The 21,011-nt window shown below is 32.2% G+C and overlaps 1 protein-coding gene across 1 annotated transcript; it reads right to left on the minus strand.

Moving 5' to 3' along the window:
- Positions 1–301: 301 nt before the first annotated feature.
- On the minus strand, positions 302–20,539 carry LOC145637318 (uncharacterized). Its single transcript, XM_081688780.1, has 16 exons — positions 19,711–20,539; positions 15,353–15,493; positions 15,139–15,257; positions 14,413–14,623; positions 14,070–14,352; positions 13,776–13,926; positions 13,373–13,687; positions 8,590–9,597; positions 7,402–8,502; positions 5,543–6,329; positions 2,324–2,467; positions 2,105–2,223; positions 1,370–1,580; positions 1,011–1,248; positions 712–862; positions 302–616 (listed from the first exon to the last, which is right to left on the minus strand). Exons 1-16 carry the CDS (start codon positions 20,537–20,539, stop codon positions 302–304), a joined length of 6,123 nt encoding a protein of 2,040 aa, XP_081544906.1.
- Positions 20,540–21,011: the final 472 nt, after the last annotated feature.

Here is a 21,011-nt window from a genome sequence, read left to right on the forward strand (position 1 = left end):
TGGTGGTCATTTAAAATAAGAAGCAACACAATAGCTATAATTAAATTGTGCACAAATGCACAATACATATATACAACACTAAAGCATGTTAACATTGAGTAGGAATTGAAGCTCTTATTCTCATATTTTTGATCGTTTACTTGTTTTATTTGGAATAATCATATTGTTTTCTCAATGACCACTTGATTAATAATGACCTAATAATAAGATATAGATCCTAAAAAACTTGATAAGAAATCTTAGAAAACATCTTAAACATCAAAAAGTGTTTGTGTTCTAACACATGCATGGCTTATTGTAGCTATCTAGCTTCAGCTTCAGTCACCGACAATTCATTCATTGACCAAGGCGTAGAGTTGCTCGTCAATTCATCACAATTTTTACTTCTGATATAGCTTTTGATAAAGAAAGCCGGCTGTTTTGGCATTGGAAGAGTAATTGAGTGACTGTCTAACATGAGCATCGATGTTGCCATTGTAGGTCTATCATCAGTACACTCTTGAACACATAACATGCCAAGATGCATACATCTCATGACTTCGTGTATTGAGCACGAGTTCCTTACGGTTTCATCCACAATCTCCAATGGCGTGCCATCTCTCCATTTCTTCCATGCCTACATAATAAATAATTCATTTGGTTGTATACTTATATATTCATTGTTTCCCTTCTTTTTGTAGGCTAAGAAGCAAAAAAAAGTAAGGCTCTTACATAGCTTAGAAGGTCCTCGGCATAGCCTGATTGGTAGAAGCTACTATTCCTTTTGCCACTTAAAATTTCTAAAACTAGCACGCCAAAACTATACACATCAGACTTAACAGAAAATTGTCCATGCATTGCATACTCGGGTGACATATAACCACTGCCAAAAAAAAAAGGTGCATTACATTCATATATGTGTACTGATATACATACCATGGTAAATGTATTTTTTTTTTTATATATATATATTTTTTATTTATAAATTAAAGTTTTCCATAAGATGAAATAAAAACTAAAGCTATACTTACTAGGTTCCCACAACTCGACTTGTATTTCCTTGGGATTGATCCACACCAAATATCCTTGCCATGCCAAAATCTGAAACTTTTGGGTTCAAATCTTTGTCCAACAAAACATTACTCACCTTAAGGTCGCGATGTATAATTCTAAGTCGAGAATCCTGGTGGAGATAAAGCATCCCTCGAGCTACCCCTCTTATAATTTTGTATCTTCTTTCCCAATTTAGTTGTTCTCGTTTCACTGGATCTGTAGATTACAAGACATCATATACACTGAAAAATTAGTCCAATAGAATCGATCATATCGTGGTAACATAAAAATTTATTTATTACATGAATTTTTAGCTATTGGTATTAATTATTAGTACCAAAAAGGAAATGGTCAAGACTCTTGTTGGGGATGTATTCATAAACAAGCAACTTTTCTTCTCCTGCTAAGCAAAATCCCAATAACCTCACCAAATTTCTATGTTGAAGCTTTGCTGCCAACAATACTTCACTCTTGAATTCTTCTACACCTTGATCAGAACTTTTGGACAACCTCTTCACTGCTATTTCTTTCCCATTTGACAATATTCCCTGGGATAAATGTTTAGAGTGATTGTGATTGTAAGTAATGTGGTTGTATTTTTTTTTTTTATTATTTATTTTTAGGAATAAATAATGTTGCATTAAATCCATAGGAGCAATGCATGCATTACACAGAATAATAGTACTATTAAATTATATAAAATGGCACTAAATTAAAGCTTCCAAGTAACATAACTCCATTTTACATAAAATTGACATTAAATTAAAGTTTGTTTCTTCGCTCTCTCAATTTTTATTTGCCAACCAAATTTTGTTTTGTTATTATATTTTAAATAATTGAATTCCTCTAAATTAAATTTATTTATTTTTGTCATAATTTTTTAAATCAATCAAACCCCACTTTAATTTTTTTCTCTATGTTTTTCATTTTTTTACCAACTAAACACAATACTCGTATTACTTTTTGTTTGTATCCATTGCACTTACCGTTAAACAAATGCAAAAGTTTAACAAAACTTTTATTTAAGAACAGAAAGAGTATGTAAGATAAAATTTTAAAAAAATACCATTACCTTATATACTCCCCCAAATCCGCCTTCACCTAATTTATTCTCATCGGAAAAATTGTTTGTAGCAGATTGAAGTGTACGGAGATTATACTGTAAGGAATCAGCTATTGTAAAATCTCCACCTTAAAAAACCATGAAATAAAATAATTACAAAATTAAGTAGTGTAGAATATGTATTAATGGATGATGAACTCAAACATAAAACTTGTATTATCATCTTACTACATTCGATGGGTACGGAATGATGATAATTCTTAGATCTCTTTTTCAGAAAACAGTAGGTTATTGCAATTACTTTCAATGGTATTGCAACTAATATTGCAACAATAATTATCATCATCTTGTTTGATGATTTCTTCTTTTTTCCTGCATCAAATTTAATTCCACTATTAGAATTATCGAAGAATTAATTTAACCAAAAGTTTTAGTGTTTGAAATTTGCATACATACATAGTGTACTTCTAGTGTTAAATTATACACTTGTATGTAGCAAAATTATGAAACTCCTTCAATGTTAGGATAAGAGTAATGTCTTACATGTTTCCATGAGAAGTGCTAATTTATATAAACCTTGAAATAAATTAATGTGAGACGGTATATATACACATAACAAATAGGTGGCAATGGCCAATTGGTTGCTTTAATTTTAAAATCAGTAATTTAGTACTCCCTCCGTCCCTAAATTACATTTTTATTTCTAGCATTTATTCCTCACATAATAGAGGAAAACAGGAATGTAATTTAGGGACGGAGGGAAACCAACTAAGCACATTTTTGGACCAATATCGAATAATTTTTTTTATAACCAATATCGAATATTTTGGTATTAAATGGAAAATACAATAGAAGTTCAATGTTACCCCCCCCCCCCAAAAAAAAAAAAAAAAAAAAGAGTTCTAGTTCGTACCAAATATTTTTGTATAAAATAAGTATTAAAGGGAATATTATATACTACCTCCGATTCATATTATTTGCAACGATTTGACATAAAATAGAGAGAAAAAAAAGTTCTAATCGTTGCAAAAATTATAAAACGGAGGTAGGTCCTGTTCACTTCAGCTTAATTTCAGTTCAGTTCACTTTAGCTCCAATTAGTTCATTTCAGTTCAGCTCCTAATTTTATTCTCTCATAAAATATTCATTTCATCTATATTCAGTTCAGTTCCAATCATTTCACTTCAGTTCAATTCAGCTTAGTTAGTTTACTAGTCTATACGATACGGCGACAAGCAGTACGATGACACGAAGACATATTTGTGTTATTGTTGGTCCGCGTATAAAAATGATTAACATAAAGTATATTCTCCGTAATGTTTGCTTTGCGACTTGGGATCAACGAAGTGGGGCCCATCATGGACTTTTATTTGGCATCATCCAGTCAACGTTGCTCTTCATCTGACTTTTACAGTAAAAAAATGATGTATGTAGATAATTAACGGTTAACAATTAAAATATTTATCAAACTTAGTGTTTCTTGTAGCTCATATTTCTTCTTTCAATCAAATATGCTCTTCATATCCTTAAGAACATCACATTTTTATTTGTGTCAATTAGAATAGATATTTGGGAAATATTTAAGGCGGATATTTTTTTTTTTTTAGTTTTTCTTTTTCTTCCCCAATGTTTGTAATTAGGGATTTGCTTGTAATTTTATATAGTTTATAGCTACTAGCTTTAGCTTGGCCAAGCAAATAACCCTTGCTAAGCTAATTTGCTTGAAAAATTTGCCAAAAAGAAAATACTAAAAGTAAATTAGTAATTAAGATGAAAACAATCGAATAATTAATAATTTAAATAGTAAGTTAATAGCTAATCTTTAGGGCCCAAACTAGCTAGAAAGATGATTACTTTAAAAACTTACGTGACATGTCAAGCTAGTTTGACAATTAGCTTGTCATTGATGTTGCTTAGTATCCATATTTTGACCAAAGATAAGGTTGCACAAAGAAACAACGTGTGTTGACCATAAACCATACTAATTGCCAACAACACATAACAAATTAATTGCTGTTGCACGCTAGTCCAACAAACCTTGACCCCTCTAATTCAGCAAAGGCCCAAATTATTAAACAATATCGTACGAGAACACCACAATAACCGCTTGAAGAAGATTTGTCAAATTGACTATCCCACTGTTGAAATAAAAATTAAAAATATGACTCCGAATTTTTTTATTTATTTAATTTTTTTGTATTTTACCACAATAAGATTTAAACGGAAAAAACAAGAAGGATTAGAACGACCGAGGGAATGTTGATGTGAAAACAAAGATTTATAAGACGGCCAATGTAATATAGAAATTTTTTTTTACACTATTTTTAATTTTTTATACTCCAAATTAATTTTTACGCTTATATTTTTGAAAATGCTCAAACCAATCTCGTTCCTGATGTTTATGTGCTCTAAACATAATGTAAGAAAAAGCCTTTACACATATAAATATATTTTTTATACGCAATAAAGATAAAATAACTTATATCATTTAAATAATGCGAGTAAATCTTAAATCTCATAACACAATAATAACTTTTCATGATAAAAAAAAAAAGGCAAAAGCTAATGAGCGTTCCCGGGGCGTTGGATAAGAGAATTAAAATGCAAATATTAGAGTAAAATTAACATTAATTGCACCGAATGACGCGTGATTTTGTCATGAATTCCTAACTTAATACCATTTCAATCAATATAATTTATCCTTATCTAACGCCTTGGGGCGCTCGTTAGCAAGATCGAAAAAAAAAAGTACAGTAGTGCTACCTTTGTACAATCGGCCACGCACTAAAGGGAAAGATGTCAAATATCAAGTCATTAACGCCGTATAATACATCAGAAACAACAAATAAAAAACAAGATGGGAGTTGAATATTTAGTGATATAGATGAATTATTTTTGCACCTATCTAATTTGTTAATTACCATAATGATTGCCATGATATTAATTTACCAAATTTAAAGTGTTTGAAATTGGGTATTTAAAGAAGATGCTAAGCGGTGTTATTGGAAAAATTGTATTTTGGGAAGTTGTTGAGCATGGAAACCGGAGAAGCTAAGGAGGTGAAGAATTAAAATGTTGTAATTCCACTTACTCGTAATTGATAAATACGATAACGACAATAGCCAATTAACTATCCGTTTTGTATGTGGCTGACCATACTGTTTGACCACTTATAAAAAATAAAGTAATCCCTATAACACTGACCTAGTAATCCCTGTAACACTAACCGAGTAACTACTCTTATAACACTGACAAATTAATTAACCCTTTAATGCTGATTAAGTAACACCTTTAACACTAATGAAGTAACCCATATATTGGATGATCTCACCATATGACAAGCCATATATAAGACTTTGCGACAAATCAATGATACAGAGTATAAATTACTCAAAATGCAACATAATTAAAAATTATTCTATGGAAAAATGACATAAATTAACTCACCAGTCTCAGCAAATGGCGGCACCGAGTTATTATGAACCGAAGACGCCGAGTAATTAACTGCACTATTGTAAAATGGATAGATTTCGTACCGAACGTTACAACTAGGTTGTAACACCCTTGAACCTTGCATGACCGAGAGTTGCGTGATCGCACGTGTCAAGCATTGACTGCATTCATTGGGAGTCAAATCCGGTGTACACTGTTCTAACGCATACAATGCAATTGACCTAGTGAAATTCACCGCTTTCGCAGTGAACTTAACCCCCGACCGATTATTAGCGGTCTCAACCGCCGATTCATGCATTGTTTTTTTCATAAAATCTCCGAACCGGGTTTGGTTTCCGTTTATTCTTTCGGAGTTCATCATGCTCACCTTAGGTTCAATAGAAAGTTTACCAAAAATAGACACGTTGGAGTACCTTACCATACACTCGTCATACCATATTGTTGCTACCCTTGAGTTGGGGCAGTATGTATGTGGTAAGTCGGTGGTTGTTGCGGTTTTCACACAGTCTCTGCACGCGGTGACGTTTTGGTCACCGCGGCAGAGAAAGAGGCCGTAGACCACATCTGTTGTGCCTTTGCCGGCTGATGTTGTGTAGAAGCCGGTGGGGTCGGTGGCGACGTTGGAGGCGAGAGAGTGGAGGAGGGTGTTGAGGTTAGTTGCATAATTGGTGTTGGGAGCGAAGGTGGTGTTTGGGCAAAAGTTATACAAATATAATGGAAGGGAAGTTGATTTAGGAATTATGAAGAGAAGATAGATTGATAAGATCATACAGAGTGTCATCTTATTTTTTTAGAAAAGGTGGCATCATAGAATATGTGCTCACGTTCAAAATCCATCAATTTGGTCCAATTACCATCTATATATATACACATGATACGGGTAATAAGTTTAGAGTGTACAACGTTAATTTACACCAAAAGAATAAATGTACATAAGTAAAAAAACATATCTTTGCAAGTTTGTGAAGCATGTCACATTACAGTTTACACGTATTTATTATTATTATTATTATTATTATTATTATTATTTTTTTTTTTTTTTTTTTTTTTTTTTGGTTAAATCATGGTGTGGCCTAAGTAATAAAAAAAAAACAATCTTGTCTTTCGATTATTCCAAAACAATCACACTGCTAATAGGGATTGATCTTCTTTCAATAATAATCCCTTTGAAAAATTGTCTGAAAATTCCGACAACTTTTAAAACTATCGAAAACTATGTACTTTATGACGGTTTTACTAGGCCATCAGAAGCTATTCAACAAAAATAGCGTGTTTTTTTTTTTTTGTAGTGGTACCGAGGTATTATGGTCTGTTTACATTTATTGAACTGATTGAAGCTAAACTGAACTGATCTGATTGGAGCTGAATTGAACTTAAATGAACTGAATAGAAATGAATGAATATTTTATAAGAGAAGGAACTTAGTAGCTGAACTGAAATTAAGCTGAAGTGAACAAACCCTTATTCTTAGGGATATTTATTCTTTATATAGAAACTAGCTTTTGTTCAATTGTTATGTTCATGTTTTTAAATAGGCGAAGTGACACATGTAAATATATGTGATGGCTCATCTCTCCCCTATCGAGTATTCCACTCGAGCATGGGTTGGGGATGGATCTGCTGCACGCTATCTCTAATGTAATAGGAGCTGATTAGTGCGTATATTTCAATACTTGTTGATTGCCTCTCGACTTCTTATATAAAAATAAACAATGATGAAAGTAGATGTTTTTGGTTTCATCCAAATATAATGTATTTATAAAGAAACATCATAAAAAACAATTTCTAAACTAGTAACAAGCCCAAGGAACAGCATGTTATTCTCTTAACACTTGTTGTTGCACAACTAATACACATCCTAAGGCATCAAAACTAGCCGATACTAAAAAATCACCAATTAATCCTAATTCTGGATTTTCACTCCAATCTGATAACCCATTCAGGAAAGTTGGATTAATTCCGTTTTTCCTCCCTACAATCCAGAGATCTATCTTCGAAACACTAGCATTCAAAGATCGTATAGCCGAAACTGTTTCAAAACCATTACTCACAACAACTTCCTTGTAAACTACTTTTTCATTCATCTCATTTTTAACCCAAAACCAAGTTACCACTCCATCATCCATCTTCCTTTCCGGTAAAATATCTCCGGCCTGTTCATTTGCCAAGAATCGAATCACAATTAACGACACATCGGGATGTTCCACCATGCGGCTAGCCAACATGAGGGCCTCACGAGCATCCGATCCACCAAGGAACAGCATGACAAATTGGCGCGGCGTGTTTTGGTTGTTAATTCGAGTTGAATGTATATCCCACGCTTTTGCCTTCTTGCATGCTAAAATTCCCACGGAACATGGTGCATGAGAAAAAGTATTAGCATTAGTATGTTGTACCCCAGGCCTAAGTATTTCAGTTAATAAATCATTTCCAGCTTCAATATATTTCTTGTGGAAGGGTAAAATGATAAAAACAGTCTTGTTCATCAAGGCCCTCTCACAGATGTCATGGTACATTGTTCGATTTGGGGTGACACAAGTAAATAAGTTCATATCAATGCAATTCTTACGGTCCTTTTCGTAGAGCTTGATTGCATTATGGACAGCCACATTGTTATGGTCCCAATACTCATTTCGTTGCTTCACGTGGTCGATGAACATTGGGGCGGCTCGCCCAAAGAGTTCGATGAAATAGATAGCAAAAATTTTAAATGGGTTACTTGTTGTTGGGTTGGTGAAGTCCAAGAGGCTAAATATGTTAGTCATGCTTTCTTGGTCGTAAATGCAGGCTAAGATTCGAAGTTTAGACTCTTGTGGTGTGTGTTGTATGGTTCTTTTCTTGTTGGTCATGTATGGCTTTGTTGGATCATAAAGGCAATTAATTATAAAACTTGATATGCTTGTTGATGTAATTGTTAAAATTACCAGTAATGAAAAAGACGGTGTTTTCACTATCTGCACATAAAATTAAATCCATAAAGCACATAAGGAAGATTCATACCTAAGTAACAACTAAAGTAGTCAAAATTTATAGAATCATACCTTTAAGGTGAACCAGTGATGGAAAAGAAGAAATTCGGTTTGACCTCTAAGACCGAGTATTAAACTCAAAGTTAGAGAGTCTCTATATGACATATCCACAAATCTTGCCATTATAACCACTGAAACAACCTTTGTAACTATGGACATAACCGCCAACGATAGCACAGGAATTGTGGTAGACCAATACTCGGTCATTGCAAACACATCCGTTTTAAGCCCTATAGTTGCATACGCAAAGGGCATAAGAATGTGATTCACAATGACCTCAGTTTGTTGAATGATGGTTGCCCCTACTGGCGGGCGGTCGGGGATGGCTAACCCAAGCCAAAAAGTGGCAACCCCAATTGTAGCCCCAAAAAAATCAGAGATAAATGCATATACAAAAACTCCTAACAAAGTAGAAATTATATATTCTTGATCCACCGGATTACCATTTATAGTTTTCCTTTTAATCCATCGCATTACTATTGGTATTCCATTAAATGTCAAGGCACAAAGCAACGATGTTGACAAAATGTAATATAACGCGTTAATGACTCTAAATTCTCCTTGCTTCATCGCTTCAAATAAAAAAATATCAACCAACCCAATAAAATCGCTTATGATCACCATTGTAAGTGCCATACGCCCAATTTCCGATCTTAAAATTTGCATGTCTTTTAGAATGCTATAAATACTCGGGAATGTTGTGATTATAATAGATGAAGAAATAGCTCCGATAGAAGAGTTTTTTCGTACCACTGAATCGTCGATGTAGGGTTTCACGCAAACATCAAATGTAAACATGATTAAATGAGCAATAATCATCGCTCCAATTGAAATCACCCATTGCTTCTTTCCGGCCTTGCCAACCACAGAAAGGTCCATTTTCACCCCCGTCATAAATAAGAAAAACACAAATCCAAGAAGTCCTATATTTTCTATTACAAAGTTTGAGCCCTTTGGAATAACATTATCTGCAAAGGTTTTGCTCCGACCTAGTACTGAAGGTCCAACAATTATGCCCGCCTACATACACCAACACAAAGTTCATCACCATTTTTTTTTTTCAAATAACATTCAAATGTCAAATAACAATAATTAATAATATAAACTTTGACCAATTATATCTTTAATGAACAATAATATTTTGAATGAATTTTTAAACTTAGTATTTAAAATAATATGCATATTAAGTAATCTGATTGATGTATATATTTGAGAAGAATATATTGATATGATGTATATATTTGTGAATAATATATTGATGTACATATTTGAAAAGACGGCCAAATTAAGAAAGAGTTTATGTGCATGAATTATATAAATTTAAATCAATTATTAATTTTTCATTTGCTCAATGTTTATGTGCATAATTTTTTACCATAATTTATTTTTTTAACGTTTGATTTGCATTTCCATTTAAGAATATATGAAGTACCAATTAAATCTCTTCCACGTTTCACAAAAATAAATAAATAAATAAATAAATAAAATAAATCTCTTTTATGTATACATTTGTTACAACCTTAAATAAAAAGACTTACCTCTTTAAATTTTAAAAAATACGATAGAACATAAACTTACTAGAATATCACAGATGACTTTAGGCTGTTTTAGAGGTTTTAAGAGAACGCGCAAAATATGGCTAATAAGAAGAACCATAGACATTTCTAAGAGTACATTGGTGAAGGAGAACTCCTTATTGTGATTGCCATGAAATATTGAGAAGGCATTACTTCCAACATTTCTTTGACAGTATATCTGAACAACTTCTTTATGATGATAGATTACACTAGAGCCATTTATCACAAGATTTGGGTCCATAATAACAACTTAACTTCTTGTTAATTGTTTAGGAGATACAAAACACTTTGTTTTAATTGTCCTTTAATGGATAGGACAATTCACATTTGTACTGCAACATCTTGCTAGCTTGATGATGCTTATCACCAGGACCATTAAAATGAATATAATATTGCATGTCACAAATTTACAATCATGAATACTATGACCATAATTTTGGAGCTTAGGCAGAAAAACAAAAACAAACCAAAAAAAAAAATTGAACAATTATTTTGGTTATGGTATTTATTTGCTTTCCCCCTCTTTCTTTAGTTTTTGATTCAAAAGAACTCGTTTAATTATTTATTTTCTCCTAAATCAGAAAGAAGAAAGAGGGGTTTGATAAAATCTATGAATGATCTTTTATTTTTTGTTGTTGTTGGGATGACAAGTAACAAGCACAATACTTTACTATTATTAGAGCAATTTATCACAAGATTTGGGTCCATAATAACAACTTAACTTCTTGTTAGTTGTTGGAATGCTAAGTATCACATTTATAGGTGTGCTTTTAATCAAACTAGGAGATATTTTTACATTAATTAAAAAAGAAATTAAGAACAATTGAATTATCGTCACTATGATGATCCTCAATCACAATAATCACATAGTCAAATATAGCATATCATGAGCTTGTTGTACATTACCTTGTAGAGTTGTATTTCCTTAAATAATTTTGATAATCATTATCATTTTAATTATTATTTGTTTCCTTCAGTTGAATCCTATTTTATAGAGTTGAATTGATGATTTACTTTCCTATAATCTCTCTAAAAATCACTATGTTTAAATGTTATGATTCTATGGTATTCATCATTAAAATAAATTACTACCATTACACTAATATTTTAGGGTTCGTTTGGCATTATTGTGGTTTTATGTTTTTTGGTTTTTTGTTTTCTAAAAGTATATGATATGAGTCCCATAATGAATCAAAAATTATATAAACTTATTAAAATTATGATAATTTTGAAAACTGACAACAGAAAAGTGAAAACACCTTTTTCTTGTTTCTTGTTTTTGGTTTTTGGTTTTCAAAAAAACATGAAACTGAAAACCAAAACTGATGCCAAATTGCTTTTGATTTATTTTTTTTGGTTTCAAAATTAATTATAAATCATTTATTTAATTTATAAAATTCATTAATTTCTTTTGAAATAATTTTCTATTTTTGTATAATTTTTCTAACCAATTCACAAATTTCAGTTTTAATATTAACGAAATTAACAAATAATTCATAAATTAATTATAAAAAAATAAAAATAAAGACATTTAGAGTTAGAAAAAAACATTTATAATTAATTTTGACATAATATAAATAAAATCAAACATAACAAATTAGTATAATGATAGTAATTTTAAGGATGACCTTCGTAGAAACTTCATTAAATGCTGCTACTTGAATTTAAAGGCCGTTATATTAATATAATAATATAACATAACTATGTTAAAAAAAAAAGATTTTATGTTAATATAAAAGTCATTGTGTTATAAGAAAGTTCATAAGAGTTTTTATTTATTTAGTTATAATGGAGAAAATACAAGTTTATAACTTTGATAAACAAAAATTGTTTATCAAGGGGTGTATATGTATATTATATTAAACTTTTGGTTAATAAAGTGTTATTTTCTCTCTCATCCTTCAAGCTTTTGGTATATTTTTTTTCTCTTTCCTCTTTCAACCTTTTGTTGTTTTCTCTCTCCTCCTTCAATATTCAATTTCAATGGTGGAAATTTGAAACCCAAAGTCCCAAACCTAGAAACCACTTCTTTCTCCACAGCACCACCACCTATGGCAGTTCAAAATGCTATCGCAAATGAAAGGCTTTCCCTAAGGGGTTGATATGCCCCTAATTTACACTTTTTCTAGTAGGGTGTCTTTTTGTTTCGCCGCAAAGTGGCCATTTTTGATGAAGAAGAGAAGGACTACGGGAAGAAGTGTAAGACGACGGGAGGAAGCAGACGAAGAGGAAGGCTTTTGTGGGTTTGATCGGCGAAACGCGGACAGATGGTGGTTATGATGGGTTTCGGATGTTGGTCGATGTGATGGTGGTGGACTAGATGCTGGCTATGGTGGTGCTGCCGGTTGAAGATTTCAGAAAAAGATGGGAGGAAGAAGATGAATAATAACATACAGTGAGTTAACATAGTTAACTCCAAAAAATCTGTCCAACTTTTTATTGTGGCCCACAAACAGTAAAAATATATTTTTTAATCAAAAACACAATTTAATGAAACTTATTTATGAAAATGTCATTTGATAAACAAAATTTTTTATCAAGGTTTAGCCTAGGGCTTGTTATAATGAAAGTTTTAATATATTGGCCAATATGATAAATGCCATTATAAATTAGCGTAGCGATATTTAATGTTTTTTTTTTTTTTTTTTTTTTTTTTTTTTTTTTTTTTTTTGTTTAGAGAGCCACAGGGGCGAGGTGAGAATCGATCTCAAGATCTCCTGGAACCGGGAGGAAAGCTCTAACCACTTGAGCTATCCCTCACTCTCTCATATTTAATGTAACATTGGTTAGCACATTATTATAGACCTAAGTTTAACAAAAATATTAATTAGTGTCACTATATCAAAATTAGGGTCACTATTATAGATTTATGGTAAAAGAGTTTCTCCTTTATTATATGGGTCACTATTATTAATTATTAATACTACCTCCATTACATATTATTTGCAACGATTTAACATAAAGTAGAGAGAAAAAATGTCTAATCGTTGCAAATAATATGTAACGGAGGTAGTAATATTATTGGAAAATAAACAGGGTATACCATCTATCAATGCTCAAAGTATGACCAAGACAAATTTAAACACAACTTGCGGTACAACATTATTAAACATCAATTAGACATAATATGTTGTTTACCAACTTCAATTCACAGTAATTGAAGATTTGAAGCCCACTATGAAAGGTTATAAAATTTCTCTTCAATTATCTATTATTTATCTAGGTTCAAGTTCAGTGATTGAGACATCATTGCTAGACCAATGTGCTGACTTGCTCGATAATTGTTGTGAACCAATCTCCTTGGAAACTCTACTCTTTATGACGAAACCTGGAGCTTCAGGCACCGGAAGAGTGACCGAGTAGCTGTCTAACGTAAGGACTACTGTTGCCATTGAAGGTCTATCATCCGGTGATTCTTGAACACATATCAACCCAAGGTGTATGCATCTCATAACTTCGTCCAATGAGCACGAGTCTCTTATCGTTGAATCAACGAATTCTAAAGGCATGCCATCTCTCCATTGTTTCCATGCCTGCATAAATTGAATAGATTCTTGTGAAATGCTACTCATATCATATATTTTTTCCCAACTATCAATAAGAAAATATTAAAGTACTTACATAGCTTAAAAGGTCCATAGCTTCTCCGGATTCATAAAATGTATTGTTTCTCTTGCCACTAATAATTTCCAAGAGTAAGACGCCAAAACTATAAACATCTGATTTATTTGAGAATTGACCTTGCATTGCATATTCAGGTGACATGTATCCACTGCACAAAAAACCACAAATTAAATAAAAATTTCAATTTTTTTTTACTAACATTAACCTATATATATGCATTTAGTTTTTTTAAATCTATATTCCAATGACACGTAAGTAAAAATTAGGAATTATACTCGATTTGGTACTCACTATGTTCCAACAACCCTGCTTGTGTTGTCTTGGGTTTGATCCACTACAAAAATTCTTGCCATGCCAAAGTCTGAAACTTTGGCATTCATATCGGCATCTAACAAGACATTACTTGCCTTAAGATCTCGATGTATAATTTTTAGTTGAGAATCATGATGGAGATATAGCATTCCTCGTGCTATGCCTCCTATAATTTTGTAACGCGTAACCCAGTCAAGAATTCCATGACTTCCAGAATCTGTACATAACATTTGGTTAATGGTAATCGATGTTACGTTATCACCTTGCTTAAAGTTTAACTTTAATTTGAACAGAAATATATAGGTTTTGAAACTAAATGTACCATGAAGATACTTGTCAAGGCTCTTGTTAGGCACATATTCATATACTAGTAACTTTTCTTGCCCTTCAAAACAAAATCCCAATAGCCTAACCAAATTCCTGTGCTGAAGTTTGGCAACTAATAAGACCTCATTTTTGAATTCTTGTATTCCTTGGCTAGAATTCATTGATAACCTCTTCACTGCTATTTGTTGCCCGTTTGGTAATGTACCCTATCGAAAACATGAAATATTTTGCATCATTATCATAAGTATAGCGTGTTTTACCACCAAGCTATGTAATGTTAACTAATAGTATTAGTTGTTATTTTACAGATAAGCCGCCTTGGTATTGCTTGCAAATAATTTATTTTTGGTTCAAATTGTTAGAAGACCAAATCAACCATGTAAAAGCTAAGCTTAATCATGTCACGTTGGATATAATATCATATTAAATGACCAACTTAACCAAAAGCTTACATTGATGGTTAAGTTCATTTATACTCTATCACCAATTAGTTGAAAAAAAAAAAAAAAAACAAAAAACCTTATTTTTATGGTTGTGTTCGTTATATTATTTCTTCTCCATCACTTGAGCTAATTTATTAACGCAAATCATGAATCCAATCATAAACTAAACCTATTCTTAATAACAAGTTTCTTTATCTTTGTAAAAGGAGAGTAATAAGTTTCAGCTAGAAATGGTTAAGAGAAACTAACATAATCAGGACAATTGTTGATTGGCTTACCTTATAAACACCACCAAATCCACCTTCACCCAATTTCTTCTCATCCGAAAAATTATTTGTTGCTAATCGAAGCGTTGTTAAGTCATATTGCAAGGACTCGACGGTAGTGAAATCATCACCTTCAACATCATCATAAAAATCATAAATTAACCAGCAAAGTATACATATTATTGACGAAATAATTATATGAAGTACAAGTTTCTTTTTTGTCTACCAGTTTCAGCAGCAACAGAGTCATAGGTCTTTGTTTTCTTGTATTTGGTGCTACAACAAATGACTATAACGAGTAATGCCACTGTAACGGTCACAATAGGAACTACAATGGCAACAATCGCCTTTGTTGAAATTTTGCTCCCTGCATTAAAAACATGTTACATTTATAACACGTGGTAAAAGAAGCGTAGCAACTAAAAAAACAAATGAAGCACTTAGTTTTAACCAAAATAAAAAATGATAACATTGAAATCGAAGTAAACTTAAATTAAGTAAAAACAAAGATAGATTAATAGATAGTAGCACCAGTAAACTATAGAAAACTTTGATAGACAATATCCATAGAATATTCTCATCTTAGGTTTAGGATATATTTTGTATAAGAATATCTTTATTGATATCTGTACATATCTTATGTTACCTAATATGATTAGGTTTCTCATTGTAACTCTATAAATATTGATCAATAGAAATCACTCTAATCAAGGAGTTTTTATTATCTGACATGGTATCAGAGCTTAGGTGAGATCTTGGGATCATATAAAAATATTCTCACCCTGCCGGTGGGTTAGAAAATTAAACCCACTGGAAGGATATACACAAATTTTTTATACTTCCGCAAACACACACATATAATTTTTTTTACCCTTTCTCAATTTTTTTTTTTTTAGAATCTTTATGTAGCCTTGTGCATCCCACCGATAGTAGCAACCGCGAAAGCCGCCTCCATCATTGGTGGCAATCGCATACATTACCGCCTCCCACTACTGGTAGTAACCATATCTACCAACCTACTCCATGTGCCGCACTCTATTTCCACCTCCTCATGACCAACAATGATTCTTACATTGCCCCATTGGTTTTTCTACACATAATCACATAGATTTTGTTTTGGTGGTGGTACACCAGAATAAAGTCAACTTTTGCATATCTCTTTTGCTATCAAGTTGGCTCCTCTTATTGTTGCAGTGACTTGCAGCACTTGGAATCTCTGTGGAGTATTGATTCTTGCTACTTAGGTTTCTCTTTTGAGAATTGATTAATTTCAAGCGGTGGAATTTAATCTTTTTCTTGCGCAATTTTATTTGTTTTTCTTCAACTGTGATTTCACATAGTAGTGTAGTGTCTTCTCCCCGATGATGGTTTGATCCCTTAGCTTCTTCTTCTCTGGATCTGCAACTTAGCCCAAGTTTGTGTGCGGCTCTTCTCCTTCTCCTCCGGCCTAGCAGTGCTTATCTCTACTCTGCGTAGGTCGTGGCTGTTGCTTCTCATCGTTATCACCGGCACATGTCTACTACTTCCTTTTTGATCATGGGTTACCATATTATCCTTACCGCTCGATGCGTGATTCAGATCCAGTCTGAGCATCCGATTTTCTCCCGCTCCGACTGCGGGGGTGTGATAGACAATATCCATAGAATATTCTCATCTTAGGTTTAGGATATATTGTAATACCCTGAATTTTTAGAAAATATTTCGGAAAGTTATTAAATTATTTAATTTGGAGCCAAAATGAATTTTAAATTTTGGCGCCAAATATAAGTATTTAATCAATTAAATAATTAATTATTTTTGGATTTCTAAATTAATAATATAGGCTTAATTATCTTTTAAAGGTCGGTTTATATTTTATACTAGCAATTTCAAGAGTTTTTTTAAAGCTAATATCTAATATGATTTACAACTAACTTAGTTTTAATATTATCTAAAATATTTATATTTTTGTTAATTACTTATTTAAGTATTATTTTCATTTATTTAAAAAAAAAAAGAAATGTGAATTGCTGATGGTTTTAAGAATGGATGATTTTATCATTTTAGTTTGTTAATAAGTATATTTTAACTTTCTTGTCAAAAAAAAAAAAAAGTATTTTTTAACTTAACTTCTAATCCTCTTCTTCTATCTCATTTTGTTCTTATCTTCCTTCTCCCAACCATATGTATATCCATTTTAACTTTCTTATCTTTTAACCCAACTATTAATCTAGACTTAATTTGATTAAAGTACCTTAACATCCCCAAAAACTTATCACATTTTATAGTAATCATATCACACCTTAAGCTCTATCCTTTCTACACCCTCAACACTATAAATAGACCCTTAATTCTTCCCACTTATTCACACCAAAAATCAGAAATTCTCTTCTTTACTCTCTATCTCATCACGCCCTCTTCTTCCTCTATCTAGCTTAAATAAACTCCACAACCCGCAACCAAGTTGCTGCCACCAAACAACTACCTCGTCATTGCCACCGCAACTGCCGCCAACCACCACCTCACCGCCACTCGTTGCTGTCGTGATTTGCTATCAAGGAAGGTGCAGTGTCACGTTCCTTCCTTCACCCTTCTTTTTGCCACTATTCTTGATTATTATACTATGATTATTATTACTAATATTATTCCTTTAAGAAGCTAATGAATTATTTACCACTTTGATACTAATAGCACTATTTTGATAAAGGTTAATATTTAGGTAGTTCATGCACAATAGAATGGTGTTTTTGGTTTTGTGTTATTTTGTTAACCTTATATTAATTAAGGTTATTTTATTTGTGTAGGAGGAGTCTCTCGATCGTGGTCAAGTTTAGTAGTCGTACCTTTTTGTTCTCGTGATCAAGGTACGTATAGGTGGCTAGGTCCTTGATACAATTTTTGAATGCGTGTTTTGTATAATGTTTGTTTTAATGATTGTTTGAATAAATGTTGTATATGAATATTTAAGTTAACAATTTTCATGACAAGTTAAAGTATATAATTTTATGATTTGAAGGTTTGATCTCTAAAAGTGTTGATCGATTTAATAAAAGATGTTTAATTTATAAATCACTTGGTTTAATTAATTTGTAGCTCATTATGAGCCCGAGTATTTGATATTTTAATTGTCCCTCTACCCGGGACTGGTTAAGTAAGACCATAAGCTTTGTATGATCTGGTCTTTCCTCGAGTATAGTATAACGTGCTTGGGGGGTGTGCACACTTAGGTGAGGAAAATTGGTTTAGAAATATATCAAAAATTGAGAAGTTTATAAATTGGAAATTTATTGGTTTGGAAAGCTTTTATTGATGGATATTACTACCCTTGGAAGGTTTAATTATTTTTGAAAAGTTTACTTTTGGAAAATGACTCGTGACAGGTTTAAATTTAAATGGTTATTTTGAAAGCATGTTTGCCTAATAAAAGTATTTACATGCCTTGCTCTTATACGTACTTAGCGTTTTTGCTAATTTGTTTTCCCTTTTGTTTTGGTTCGCCTTGTTTACCATTTTGGTAAGCAGTCATGATTTCAGGTGTGAATTTGTTCGTGCGCATACTAGAGTCGGGATTGGGATCACATAGATAGGAATTAATTTTATTTATGTATGGACAAGTTTTTATTGGTTTATTTTGAAACAGTTATTATGGTGATTCATATTATTAATAAAAGTTAGTTATTTTTCCGCTGCAATTTGAGTAATTAATTAAGCCTTACGTTTTCACGTGGCGTTAATACGCCCAAGTCTATCTCTACGGTATTTGTATACGTATAAATATAGTATTTACGTAGAGGGAGATTTGAGGGTGTTACATATATTTTGTATAAGATTATCTTTATTGATATTTGTACATATCTTATGTTACCTAATATGATTAGGTTTCTCATTGTAACCCTATAAATATTGATCAATAGAATTCACTCTAATCAAGGAGTTTTTATTATCCGACAAACTTCTAGATATCGAAGCATAGGGTTAATGTTCTCTATACATGAATTTAAGAAACATAATATTGGCATATTGGGCTAATAACAGCTCACTTTATTGGGCTTTGGTTTGGGCTAAGCCTTGACAAAATAGAACTTGTTTGTTGTACTTGGGACATGATAATTTTACTAGGGATTATCATTTTATGTTTGCCAGCCTTTTTTTTTTTTTTTTTTTTTGAACGGGATGTTTGCCAGCCTATATAAATTAAGACAATAATTAATTTACAAAAAATAATTAATTTATTAGTTTTTTCTCATGAATATTTATTAGGATGCTTCCCTACTAATGCAGGAAAAAATAAATTGATTTTCTATTCCTAGGTGGTTAAGTACGACTTTTTTATGACTAGGAACTTACTAGTAAATGAGTTTAAAAAATAATATAAGAAAATATAATTTTGGACTTATGAACATTTATTTTATCTATGAATGGTTTGACTAATTTTAAACAAAGTATTCTTTTACAAAATTTGTTTAATGAATACTTGTATGATCTGCATTTTAAATCAAACATTACCTTATAATCAATATGTCGTTGCTTAATTGACCAAAGTATAATTTTAAAAAGTTGTAACGAGCTCGAGGAGACATATATAAAAATAATAATTGGACTTACCACTAGAGACGTTAGAATTCGGTGTTGGTGATGGTGGTTGTGGTTGCGACTGTGGTGGTGATAGTGATGGTAACGATGACATGTTAAAAAATGGATAAACCTCGTATCGAACAACACAACTAGGTTGCAACAGTCTTCCACCTTGAGTCTCTCTAAACCCGCCAGCAGCGCCAACTAAGCACGTATTACAATCGCTAGGGCTTAAGTCCGGCGTACACTGCCCCAACCCATAAATCGTCTCAAAACTCGTATAATTCACAAAAGCCGTTGCAAATTTCTTTTGTGAACCTCCGGTTGCAGCTCTTACCCCAATCTCGTTGTTCAACATGTTGCTCAACAGGTCCATAAACCTAGTCGTGTTGCCAGATATATTATGCGAGCTCCAATAAAGCCATGAAGGGGTAGTATCCAATCTACCGAAAAATGACTTGTTGGAATACCTAACCATACACTCGTCGTACCATATTATTGCATCTTTCCGGTTAGGGCAATATGTCTTAGGGAGGTCAGTGGTAGTGGCCGTCGTAACACAGTCTTGACACGAGCTTACATTTTGGTCCCCGCGACAGAGGAATTGGCCATACACGGCTTCGTTTGTGGTGTTTCCACTGCCAGACACGGCTTGATGGAAGCCGGTCGGGTTGGTAGCGTTAGAGGTGAGTAAACGGAATAGTGTATCGAGATTGGCTCGAAATTGGCTATTATTGGCGAACATAGTGGTATTTGAGCATGACTGTGCCAATAAGTTTGGAGCGGAATTAGATTTGGAAATCATCATTAAGATATTAATCATAAAGATTAGGGAAACTCGGACTAGTTTTTGAGCCATTTTCACAACTTTTTATTTGTTTGTTTGTTTGGGTTTTTTTAGGATGATTGAGTTGATCACATAGCTTAGCTTCTTAAATTACTATTTTAAACGTTTAACAAGGTTTTATTTATTTCGTTTACTTGACTTAAGAAAACGGGTCAAACACACTTTCTACATCAACTTAGACACAATTTCTATGAATATATTTTCTTCAGGAATAACAATTTCTAAAATTTATTTTCAAAAAAAAAAAAAACATTGGTATTATTTTCATATTTTTTAAATTTATTTTTCATTTATTTTTTGAGATGTAAACAAAGGGTAAGCGACTAATTGAGTCAAATTTTGGATTAGTCAAGGCTGATTAATGAATAGATATTACTTCGGATTGGTTTACAGTTGAATTGGAATTTTCCTAGAAGTAGTCCAATAGATAGTGACAGTAGTGGGGTTACATTTAATTAATCATTTGATCGAGTAACTATTATTC

This window comes from Chenopodium album, chromosome 6 (assembly GCF_948465745.1).
Source record: "Chenopodium album chromosome 6, dcCheAlbu1.1, whole genome shotgun sequence".
Taxonomy (NCBI): Eukaryota; Viridiplantae; Streptophyta; class Magnoliopsida; order Caryophyllales; family Amaranthaceae; genus Chenopodium; species Chenopodium album.

What these genes read in the sequence shown, in the direction of transcription:
- LOC145637318 (XM_081688780.1), bottom strand. Translation starts at nt 20,539, where the DNA reads ATGGCTCAAAAACTAGTCCGAGTTTCCCTAATCTTTATGATTAATATC. An exon ending in AGCAGGGTTGTTGGAACATA is followed by an intron (nt 13,927 to 14,069) that starts GTGAGTACCAAA and finishes TTTTTTGTGCAG; the next exon opens with TGGATACATGTCACCTGAAT. An exon ending in AGTCGAGTTGTGGGAACCTA is followed by an intron (nt 863 to 1,010) that starts GTAAGTATAGCT and finishes TTTTTTTGGCAG; the next exon opens with TGGTTATATGTCACCCGAGT.